Source organism: Crinia signifera, chromosome 8 (genome assembly GCF_055691185.1).
Source record: "Crinia signifera chromosome 8, ASM5569118v1, whole genome shotgun sequence".
NCBI lineage: Eukaryota > Metazoa > Chordata > Amphibia > Anura > Myobatrachidae > Crinia > Crinia signifera.
The window spans coordinates 145985065-145997486 of record NC_139224.1 but is presented as its reverse complement, the minus strand read 5'-3'; the positions used below and the strand labels follow the sequence as shown (position 1 = coordinate 145997486).

Below are 12422 nucleotides of genomic sequence, written 5' to 3'. Positions count from 1 at the left end.
TCTCCAGACTCCCGTACTTACTCCATTGTGTTGCGGAGTGGGAGATTTTGGATTACATTTGGAAACCCCCCTCTAAAGATCCTATGTTTGCCAATGAAGGTGTACACAAGAACAGCCAACCCAGAGTCATATGCATGGAATTCCATCTCTACGTGTAACCTAAGGGGTGTAATGGGGAGTAATAGGGTGCTTTGATACAGGGTGCTTTGATACAGGCAAACTTAAAGGGGGCATGTTAATGTATCAAAGGCTAAGTAGAGTCAGACGGAAGGGTGATATAACTGTTTGCTGATGTATTACTTGCATAAAAAACTTAATCTGGAGCAAGTTCTTTATGATGACTAGTATCAAATTGAGCATACAGATTGCTGTCACAGGACATGAGGATTCCCCAAAATTCAGGGAGCTTGCTGCATTTAGCCGTGATCCTCGCTGTTTTAGCGGCCGCACACGCCGTTTCCCCCTTGCTACAAAAACCTGTGAGCTGTGACATCGAGCAGTCAGCAGATCTTGCTGTCACAGATCGCAAATATCATTGAATACACCCCTATGGGGTACATTTTGCTAAGATGGGAGTGCTTTTGAAGATGGGATGTTTCCCATAGCAATCAATCAGATTCTACTTCTTATTTTTTTAGCACCTTCAACGAAGATAATAGATAGAATCTCATTGGTTGCTATGGGAAATATCCTCTATCTTCAATAGAACTGTTTAGTAAACGTTCCCCTATATTGGTCAATTTGCAGAACAAACACAGCTGGGATAACACTAAACAAATGATGCAGTCTGGTGCTACAAGTGCTAGAAGTCTGTCAAGAAATTGTAATTACAAGGAGTGTGCAATACGTTTTCAGATGTGCGGTACATAGGTAGAGTAGATACAATCTATTGAAATGAAACCTCTGACTAAAGTTCTTGAGAAATGTCAAGGCTCAGATCTGTATATAAGCAGCACTGCACACCGAAGAAGTCGGCATGTTCACTTTCTTCACAAACTCATTATGGACTCACCAGAGGTCACTAGAAAGCCACGAGCTTCTACAGCTACAAGAGTGGTCTGCAACAGCAGGAGATGTTAACGCTGGCCCAGTTATAGAAGGAGATAGGCATCTCATTGGGATCCATCGGCTTGATACTCCATAAAAAGCTTGGCCAGGTTTCTACATGCTCGTGGCCCCATCAGCTCACTCGAAAGCAGAAGGAAGCTAAGGTGATGGTGCCGCTGGCCAGGTTTGATAGCAGTCAGTCATCAATGGCGATGAATCCTGGATGTAGTTTCAACCAGAGACCAAAGAACAGTTGACCCAGTGGACCCCAGTTGGTGGTGCACAACTGTAGAAGTTCCAACATGAGTGCAGAAAGAACAAGCATATGGTGGTTTTTTTTTGTGGTCAATAATGGTCATGTAGCTACTTGTGTAGCAGCATCATGGGGGACTGGTATGGTAAGTGCTAGAAGCCATTTCCAGGTGCTTTTGATGCCCATTTCCATCGCTACAATGCTCCTACCCATAAGTCCGGTAAAGTAGTGGAATTTCTGGCCCATGAATACATTCAGGAGCTTGGTCACCCACTGTACAGTCCAGACCTGTCCCCCTTGGACTTTTTTGTTTTCCCACAAATAAAGTGCAAGATGAAAGGGATTTATTTAGAGTCACCAGAAGCCACAGTGGAGACCTTTATCCAGCATGGAGAAGACATACCTGCTTCAGACTGGGCCACCCAAGTGGTTTGAGTGCATGCAGCTTTGCAGAGACTCCATCGTAGATATAATACTTTTTTGCATCTGGAAACATATTGCACACCCCTCATTTCGGGTCTAGAATCTGCCAATAAATTCATTCATATTGTTTTCCTGAGATCTAAATATTCAAATAAAGACTAGAAAACTAATTTGACAAATACAATACACACTAAAGGATATTGTGAACGATATCGCTCTGAGAGGGACTTCTGAGCGATATAGTTTACAATATTCGCTAGTGTGTACACTCAATATCGCTAACGTTGTGCGCTTACCGCGTGTCGTTATCAGGCCTCGCTGTATGCTGAACATGCAGGTCAATTTGGCTATACAGCCAATGACCCGCACGTTCAGCAGGTTCCACTGACATCACGAAACGATATTGTTTACCGATATCGTTCAGTGTATGCTCAATATCGTCGACCCGCGGCCGATATTATTAACTATATCAGCCCTGTTCAGCATTGTGTAGTATGTATGGGGCCAGTGGAGTAACTATAGCTCCGCAGCCCCCGCGGTGGCGGGGAGGCGCAGAGAAAGTGTGGGCGCCGGGGGTCTGCGGGGCTATAGTTATGCTGCTATAATGAAAACTGACACTTAGAAAATGGCTGCCCCCATACTGCAGACAGTTTTCTGTGCCTGCCTGGCCGCAGATGCGGCCAGGCAGGCGCAAATTAGGTAGTTACGCCACTGATGGGGCTTTACCCAACTGGACTGTCAAACCTGTGTGCACAACTGTATTGTGCAATGGCTGCACAGTAGCCTGTAACTATAACAGTGTGTACAGAGCATCCACCGCAAGCTCTGCGTGCGCTGCCATTACATCACTGAAGAATAAAACTTCTTGGTCCTCTCATAAAGTCCATGACTGGTGAAAGATTCCCAAAGGCAATAAATTTTGACCTGTAAGGGTTAGTACCCTCCAGATGTATTAATTCTACACAGCGCAGCTGGCAGCAATTATTTGCAGGCAGAGGTGAGATTTACAGTTTAGGAATGTTACATTTGGATCCTATTTACATTCCCTGAAAGATGAGTGTTCGGTATTTATGGCTGATTTGCAGTGCACTATTACTGTATGTGTAGGGTATCTCTGAGCACAGTATGGGGCACATTCAATCACTGTTTTACTTTTAGGAAATGCTACAGGAGCAAAAACACAATGAACATTTCAGCCTGCCGCCATTTAATTCTTCACTGTTTCGTCCTATCGCGGCCATAATGAGACAGCTGATAGTTCCTCATATACAATGCGGTCTAATTCACAGATATAACCACTTTGAGTAAAACTGTCCAGAATGTATGGGCTACATACAAAAGCAGGAAGTATTTACCCTGCATGCAAAATAATAAATGTATTTGAAACCCTAATATTGCAGTATGTTTTGTCCAGGCGCACAGGTGTGGTGTATTAGTTCGACAATGTCTAGGTCAGCAATGTCTAGGTTGACCCCAAAAGGTCTTCACTGGAAAAGGTCAACATAAGCAAAATGCAGACACTAGCTTTTCCTTTTTTTTTTACCATGTCCACATATGAACACATGGACCCCCAATTAGTGTATGGCTTCACCCGCCTTGCTACGGGCGACTGCGCTAGGCAAAATTTACCGTTCCCAATCCGAGTCCACATGGATGGTACGAAAATGTTAAATGAGGTCTTGTGAGGTTGGCTACTTCCAGCAAAGAATCTACAAAACCCTCCAGCAGTCATCATCATCATTTCCTAGCATGGGTTACCATTCTCAGTGGTGATGTACTGAACTATTTTCATATCTCACAATTAGATAGGACCAGGTCAAATAGGACAACAGTACTTATATTATACCCCTTAGACCCTTAAGTCACACCTGGGATTAGGACAGGGGTCTGTCCCAGGAGTGACCCGGCATTTGTAGTCTGTAAGCTCCCCATACACCCCTGCTTATTGCCGAGTCACTGACATCACATGGGAGTAGGGCGGAGCAGCGGCGTGGGAGGAGGCAGTGCTTGAGGGTGACAGCACTGCCTCCTCCATAGTGTGAATGGAATGGTTTACCCATTTACACCGCACTGCAACACAGGTCAGGTTATACCTTGGTCGTGACCAGTAATGAAATGCCGGGTTGCTCTACCCGGGGTAGAGCACCTGGCCCCGATAACATTTGTCGTTAACTATATTCAGTGTACACACTAGGCGATATAGTAAATAATAATGAAGAATAAGAGGAGAGGGAACTGGGTGGAACTGCTTTCCACCACCTATAATGGTAGGGGGAATTAGTTTCAACTCTACTACAGGCCTGCACAGTAATTCCAACAGAAAAACCTTTGCAAACGACTTTCTTTTCCAGCGTGGTGTATGTGATGTCATGCCATCACCACTGCTAAAGAGAAGAAGAGTCACTAAGAGAAGCAGACTCTGTGCATGCTGAAGCCAAGGTGGAGTGGGCTGGAGGGACAGAGAGAGGAGGGGAATCTGCTGGAGGAATAGAGGGCATAGAGCTGCTGGAGTGACAGAGGCAGAGATGTGTATAAGGGGCACTACTACTGTGGCCATTATGTGTATAAGTGACATGTACTGTGTACATGTATAAGGAGTATTACTGTGTAGCGTAACATGAATAAGGGGCACTACTGAGTGACAATGTGAACAAGGGACACTACTGTGTGTCATAAATTGAATAAGGAGCACTACTATGTGGTGTAATATGAATCAGAGGCACTACATACAGCTAATGGGAATAAAATTGTGCAACTGTGTTGTGTAATTTGAATTGGGAGTACTATAATTTGACCATGCTGCTTCCTTGTGAGACCACCTATTCTATTCTCCCTCTATGGGGGTTGTGGACCTCCAAAAGGGAAAAAAGCTTGTTTAGGTAGGGATTCCATCTGTCAGGATTAGATGTTTGAGGAACGCCCATCAGAATCCCAACTCAATGAGTCATCCGGAACCCATGCAGGAGGATGGCTGCTATCTCTGCAGTGACATTGCCCATAGCAACCAACAGAGTCTGTCTATAATTTCTCTATTGCATCCTAGAAATTATAAAACAGTGGGCTAAATGTAATAGGGTACAATTTTTTTTAGTTGCATAAAAAAATCGCACCGAATTGCACATGTCAAACGTATGATTTTGCCCATTTTTTTTACCCAACAAGACGGCATATTACTAAAAATCTCAGCCTATTACATTTACCCCAGAATAACCTCTTTACATTTTAAGAAGCTTTAGTTAATTTACCCCTAAAATGAAAATCTGACCGGTCTTGAATATAAATACATCAGCAATGCCTAGTGTTTTAAGAAGCAATTCATACATCCCAACTGTCCCGATTTTCACGGGACAGTCCTGTTTCCCACCCCGGGCCGGCACTGTACCGCAGTTGGGGTAGGGGCAGTTGGGAGTCTCAGCTGCTGTGCTCAGAATAGACGCTGTGTGCAAAGCATCTATTCACTGAGACAGAAGAGGAACAGGACGTGGCCTCGTGGGAGCACCGCAATCATAGGCCATGCCCCCTGTCCGGGAGGCCGCGCCACCTATTCTCCGTACACTCGTCTCTGGCACTAGTATTCCTTGGTATGAGCAATTGGTTATGCATTGCTCAGGTCTGTGACATTCGGTGGTATGCAGTATGCAATATTATTATTATTATTAACAGTTTCTTATATAGCGCACACATATTCCGCAGCGCTTTACAGTGAATATTAGAACATTCACATCAGTCCCTGCCCCATTGGAGCTTACAATTTATATTACCTACCACATGTACACACACAGACATTCTCGGGTTAATTTTTTTGGGAGCCAATTAGCCTACCAGTATATTTTTGGATTGTGGGGAGGAAACCTGAGTTCCCGAAGTATACCCACGCAAGCACGGGGAGAATATACAAACTCCGCACAGTTAGAGCCATGGATTTACTAATATATACTGCAAACTGAGATTTCAAGCAATTACCTCATGAGGCCTGTGCTGGAGTCCTACATCGATAACGCAACCCACTCTCATCCACACATTACACAGTTGAGTATATAGCATGAAGCACAGGCTGGGAAGAGAGAGTTTATTCTGTTTCCATACAAAAGCATATTAAGTTCACTAATTTCTGCTGTCTCAGACAATCAAAATTCCAATTGTCTGGAACACTGAATCTAAGAAAGCAGGAAAATTAATCTTCAAACATGAAGGTCTTGCAGCCATTGCCTCATTATTTTGGTTGGACACTTTTCTGATTATAATGCAGATAAATTTCAAATGCAATAAAACTAAAATAACACATACTAAGTATGAAACATAACAGGATATTGCAGGGAGATTAGGCGGCTTCCTTTTACTACCGAATGGCCTTAGTGAATGGCCCGTAGAGAAGGCTGCTGTAGAATGTTAGAGGGAGATGAGCGGGGACATTACAGTGACATGGAAACCAGGGAATCCTTCTGTGTACAGACGAGGAGGAGGACCGGACAGTAAGTGATAACAGATGGAGGGATGAGCTTCTTACCACTGGGCATTACCTTGTGTTCACTTTGTAGAACGATCATAAAAGGATTAACTGGCATTTTATAGGACCACTTATTTACAATTAAAATGTCTCATTTATTTCCTGTTTTCAAGTAGCCCAAATTCCTTTGTGTATTAGAGCACAGAATATCTTAGTCTGGCATTAAACAATGTTGTTTTGTGTGATGACATTTCTGACTTATTATATTGTATACAGGCACGACTACCAATATAGGTGATGTGTTTAGGATCAGCGGCGTAGCAATAGAAAATGCTGCAGTGGCTTGGAGGCACTGGGTGTCTATAGGGGTTACTGTTACACCGCTGCTGGGACCTGCAGCTACTTGTCTGCCATATACATTCTTCTGCAATCCCGTCATGCCTACTCCCTTTGAAAATGTCCCTCCCAAAATGGATGCCGCCTAATAGAAGATAGAAGTTAAGGATGCTAGAGGAATTTCCGGCTAGAAAGAAGGGGGCCCAGACGGTACCTGCACAAGGGTATCCAACTCTCTAGAAGAGCCGCTGTGATACCATATTGCCCAGTGCATATACCCATTATACAAAGCACATTGCCCCCTGATGTTGATCATACAGGGAATGACGTATAATACAAGGATCACCTGCAGCATGGAGGAGTTCACATCTCCATGTTCTTGTGGCCTTTGGGAATGGCATAATTCATGCTTAGCAAGTAACGCCACCAAAGTAGCGTCTCAAGTAGAGAGAGCACAGGGTGAAATTACTTTTCGGACACATTTGATGGGTGTGCCATGCGAGTGTTGTGGGGATGTGGTCAGACTCTCATACTTCAGTGTTTCTGCCCTTGACTTATATATCTCTGGAACAGTGTCCTGGTGATATAGGATTTGCACCTTTGTCATAATGGTGGCAGTGTACAATCGCACAATGCTGCATGCTGGGACGCATGGCTCTGCTCATGGCGGTTTCCAAACTGTTATCTTTTATCTCCAGGAGGGACAGAATGCTCTGTTCCTGGACTGGCTTGTTAATGGGTTATTAATATCACCTGTGGTAAAGCACCTTTCTTACCAATTTAAATGTGGTAATGGCAATCATACATTAACAAGGAAGTCCAGGAACAGAGCATTGTGTCCCTCCTGGAGAGGATCATGTTGGGATGTATGATACACTAGTCCGATTTGGTTCAATTTCACCCACTCCCGACAGATTGAGACAAGAAATCGGCCCAAATTGGAAGTGTTTGACGTCCCCCTCAGGTCCGGCGGTGGGGAACAGGGTCACACGCGATACATCACATGTGAATGGATCCTGCCGACAGGGAAGTTCCCGGGCAGCTCAGATGGCCATACACTTCAGCGATACATCGCTTTAGGCACACTGGGGCAGATGTATTAAGCCTTAACAAGAGATAAATGCAAGTGTGATAAGGAGAGATAAATGTCCAGCCAATCACCTGCCAACTGCCATGTTACAGGCTGTGTTTGAAAAAAGTCAGTTAGCAGGTGATTGGCTGGATGTTTATCTCTCCTTATCACACTTACATTTATCTCTTGTTAAGGCTTAATACATCTGCCCCATTATTTTGATGGTGCGTCTGTAGGGTTATTTGGTGCACTTTAAGGACAGGTGAATGAGGACACAACTGTTGTTACATTCACTTTTAACAAGCACCAGATAACTTGGGGACATACGATATTCACTTTACGACCACTCGCTGCGATGTGCAGGCTCTGGGCCTAGGTCCTGTTTGTAAGTAGAGCAAGACAGTAAACTGTAAAAAAACATGCTGCACTGCAGATGGGGCAGATGAAACATGTGCAAAAGAGATTTAAGGTTATACACTTATATGATTTTGTCCCTGTTCCGACGGATTGGCCTAAGAAATGGGGTGAAAAGCGTCCAAATCGCACGTGTTTTACATCAGATCGATGCACAGCCCCTAGCGCATCGGACCGGGAGATTGAACCTCCAGCGCATAAGATAAATCAGAATCACCGCTGTCAGTGTACACCACGGCTGCATCTGATTCATCGCATCCAATTTCCCTTGAACTCCCCCGGCAGCTCCCCGGTAGTCCTTTAGTGCTATATTTACATGCGATAAAGCACATGCAATAAATCACATGTAAAAATGTCACGTCAAGTGCCAAATCCGATGAAGCCCTCCCGGGGAGCTGCCGACGAAGTTCGGGGGGGGCTTAAAATTTGGGTGGGGCTCTGCGCAGGCTAAACAGCCACTCTGCCCATCCACAGGCCCGCCCACCGCTGCCCGGCCTAGCTCCCAGATGCACCTCCAGCTCCCCGGCCCGGCGCCGGGCTCACAGCTGCCCGCCCGCACAGCTCCCAGGCGGCTCAAACGGGGCATTTAAAAAAAAATGTTTGCTACTTTTGCTACGGCAACTAAGTTGCGCGCGCCGGAGCCGTGGTAATACACAAGTACCTTTTTTTTACTAGGGAAGCCAGTCCTGGGAGTGGGCATTTTTCAATCCCGAATTCCAGGATTGTAAAAAATACCTCAGGATCGGCATCCCTAGTTGCAAGTGATGTAGCATTTTATGGGTATCTAGATAAGAGGTCAGAACAGTTTCCAATAGCAACCAATGAGATTCTAGTGGTTTATTTACTAGAGTGTGGATTAACAAACCTGGAGTGGTTGTCCATAGTAACCAGCTGTTACCTTCTAAATGGTGCTACATAAAAAGTAGACTGATTAGTTGTGTTGGGCAACATCTACATCTCTCCACTGCTTGATACACCTCCCACAAAGACGTTCGGTTTGGAATATTTGCACTTACCATACACTTGTTTGGCTTTTCCCCAGAGTGCACCCTCATGTGAATAAGCAGTTTGTAGCGTGCATTGAAAGGTTTGAACCGTCTTGCACATCCAGCCCAGAAACACGTGAAATCCTCTCCCGTGCGCTGGTCAATATGCGTCTTCTCAATGTGCCTCACAAGCTCCTCCTGCTGATCGTACAAGGCACTGCAGTCTATCCAGCGGCAAAGCTGCCTCCTCTGCGCTTCAAGTTCATTCTGCTCATCCGTTGGAAATGTCTTTGGGGACATAGCAAGGGAAGATGGAGCGGAGACAGGAGTCCTTGCTGATACGTATCCTCTGGTTCTTGCTTTAGGTAATTAAGCCTACTGCAGTCACTGGGTGTTGCACTCAGAAGAAGGTTGGCACTGCCCTCTGTGCATGGTACATTCACCTGTTCTGCAGGTTTCAGTTCACACTCATTAGGAAGCAGGCACTGTGCAGAGGAGGGCAATCCACAGAGACCCTCAGGTTGGGATGCTTTTGGTGGGCTCCAGTTAGGGACACCCCCTGAGTTAAAAAGAGTTCTAGGTGGAGATACACAAACGGTGTTCACACAAGGGGGCAGCGATGTGTGAGAGGAGTGAATAATTCCCACAATTTCAACACTGTCAGTGAAACATCCCCTTCTCCCTCCAGACTGGAGCCGGGCAGAGGTAGACGTGCTGCTGGCTGTCAGCGAGCCTGGGAAAGTGCTGTGTGTAGAGTCTACAAAGTAAGATGAAAGACACGTTTTAAACCCATTGTGTGTGGCAGCTGTGTCAGGGAGCAAAGATGCCCTTAACTCTGAGATGCCCAACTGGCGAGATGCGGCCGACAGGTCTGAGAAGTCACAGGGGCCCTCTTGTTTTATGCGACTGGCAGGGTGTGTCCCGTTCGGATGCAAAGACATAGAGGTGGGAATCCGGGCAGACCTGTAGGAAAACAAGGCAAATAATTGACATATTTTACCTTCCAGATATTAAATAATTCTACTGTACATTATGGTTTGAGGGTCCCTTGTTTCAATATATTTCACATTCTATCCTTCAGTATGTTATTTGTCTGGTCATGGTCACTCTGTTCATTATTACATCCTTCAGTTTAACCGCCCACGTTCTTACAGCCCTTGGTACCAACTTTATATTTTATATATATTACACCAATGCCGCTCATTACTATAGTTTGTAGTGTCTTGTATTGATTCCCCCATATTGACTTTATTATATTGCTCAGTACCCCTTATTGTATCCCTTTTACTTTCATCTCAGTTATATTTGTTTTTTTAATTAATATTTTTCATATAGTGCCGGCATATCCCTGCGCTTTACAATTGGGAGCAAAACCGAAATAAACAAGACCTAGAGGTACAGATGGAGCCTTCTTCAGCTAGCCTTCTCTGGATGGCTATGGTGATCCATGGGAATGCTGAATCAATGCCTATTTCCCTATAGATTGTAAGCTTGAGCAGGGCCCTCCTACAGATAGAGCCATCCTCATCTAGCCCTTTAACAGGATTAAGTGAGCCAGAGCTGTCGGACTTTATCCTATGCAAATCCCCTACTGTATTGTTCTATGTATTGTATTGCAAGAGATATCTGATACGGAGATGGCATCGTTACTGCTTGCTTGGAAGCAGCAGCAGCAGCAATGCACTGATATGCTACTGCAGCCTGATGTCAGTAGATGCCTCCTGCTTGCATTAGTGATCCGTGACCACCCGCAACACCCAGGGCCGGATTTGTGCCTAGGCCCAGCAGGCTGACGTTCTTTTAAATAGCAGCATGGCAGAACGGGTGGGCAGCGGCAAGTGACAAGTGGCGCCGCCGCTAACATGATTCATCATATTTCGGCGGCAGTGCCGTTCGTCACCCGCCGCTGCCCACCCGCTCTGCCATGCAGAGTACATCACCGGCTATCTCCGACGGTCCCCCTGCGCGCCTGGCTCCGCCGCTGGGTGAGCTGAGCTGAATTGCTCTGGCTCACTGCCGCCGGCGGGGAAAGCAGCTAGGCTGAGCAGCGCGAACCTCCCTGCAGTCAGTCAGTGTGAGAGAGACTGACTGAGACTGCACATAAAGTTAATTCACCCTCCCTCCGTCCGGTTCCTCCATACATTTAGCAGTCCAGACTGCTTTACATTTTTTTGAGGTGGGCTACAGTACAATTTGTATGTAAAATATATATATATATAGACTTAGACCTTAATAATAATTATATTAAAATAGGGGGGGGGGGGGGCAAAAATGTTGTGCCTAGGGGCAGCCTGACCCCTAAATCCTAAATGGCTGTGTTACCTTGCAATGAGGTCACGCAAGCCAGAGCCGAGCTCCCTAAGTAGAGGCCATAAAATCTATCTTTTGGAACCGACACTCTCCCAAAATTGCGGCAACATCCCTCTATTTTAAAAAAAGATGGTCGTCATTGCCCCATCCTTGCCCTCAAATGGCTGCAGACTGTCAATCTATGCAGACCACAAACAAAAATATCTACCTCATATGACGGGATATGAATTCTTGTATCTTAGAGCTGCAGTTTAGTGGAGATGCAAATTCTGTAACTAAGCTGCAGGGATTGTTGGGAGGTGTGTCCCACTGTCTACCGATGCAGTGAGCAGAAAATACACAAAAACATCCAGGCGCTAATATTCAATAGACTGTATACACTTAATTATAATTCTTATTTTACATAGCTGCAAAAACCTTTTTGTGCTTGTGAGTGCACAAACATCCTGTACTTGTCCATCAACAAGCAAAAATATATTAAAATTAGAATTTTCACTAGCTACACCCAAGGAACGTAATCAACCCTGGATGATATTTCCGATATATCGGCCGTCACCTATTCAATCTAAGCCGTTTTCAGTTGGGAATCAGCACTGCCCTATCTACTATTTTAAAACGTTGAATCTGCATTGTCAGAAACGGACGCTAAATTGTCAAATTAGAGGCCATCTCCTATAAAAAAAAAAAAAAAAAAAGACGAGGATTAGTTGATCCACATCTTTTCTCAACTTTCAGAATGTTTTCGAAAGTCGAAATATTGGATCAGACAGTGTGGAGGTCGGATGTAAATTTGACCTATTGTTAAAAATGGACGTTATTTCTGACAATCAAAACTATCGTCCTGGTGCATATATCGTACACACACCTTTTTTATTTGTATTACTCTATTTTCATTTAAATATACCTTAATCATGTATAGCAACTGGTTACTTTTAAGCTAAAAAATATAAAAATATATATAAAAAAGCATACAGTGCATCAAGAGGAGAAAAAATATTATTATAACAACTCATTTGAACATAATTGGGGAAATTTACTAAGGCGTGTATTCTACTTCACATGTGATGTTGCTATGGTTAACCAATCAGATACTGTCTACTATCTTCTAGAGCAGGGGTCTTCAACCCGTGGCCA

General features: G+C 44.6%; 1 protein-coding gene across 1 annotated transcript in view; it reads right to left on the bottom strand.

The window, feature by feature from the left end:
* The window catches only part of GLIS1 (GLIS family zinc finger 1), a 163593-nt gene that overhangs the window by 42702 nt on the left and 108469 nt on the right, over positions 1-12422 (bottom strand). The window contains 2 exon segments of the mRNA XM_083157349.1: positions 9009-9286; positions 9289-9941. Of these exon segments, the coding sequence (XP_083013475.1) occupies positions 9009-9286; positions 9289-9941 (931 nt within the window).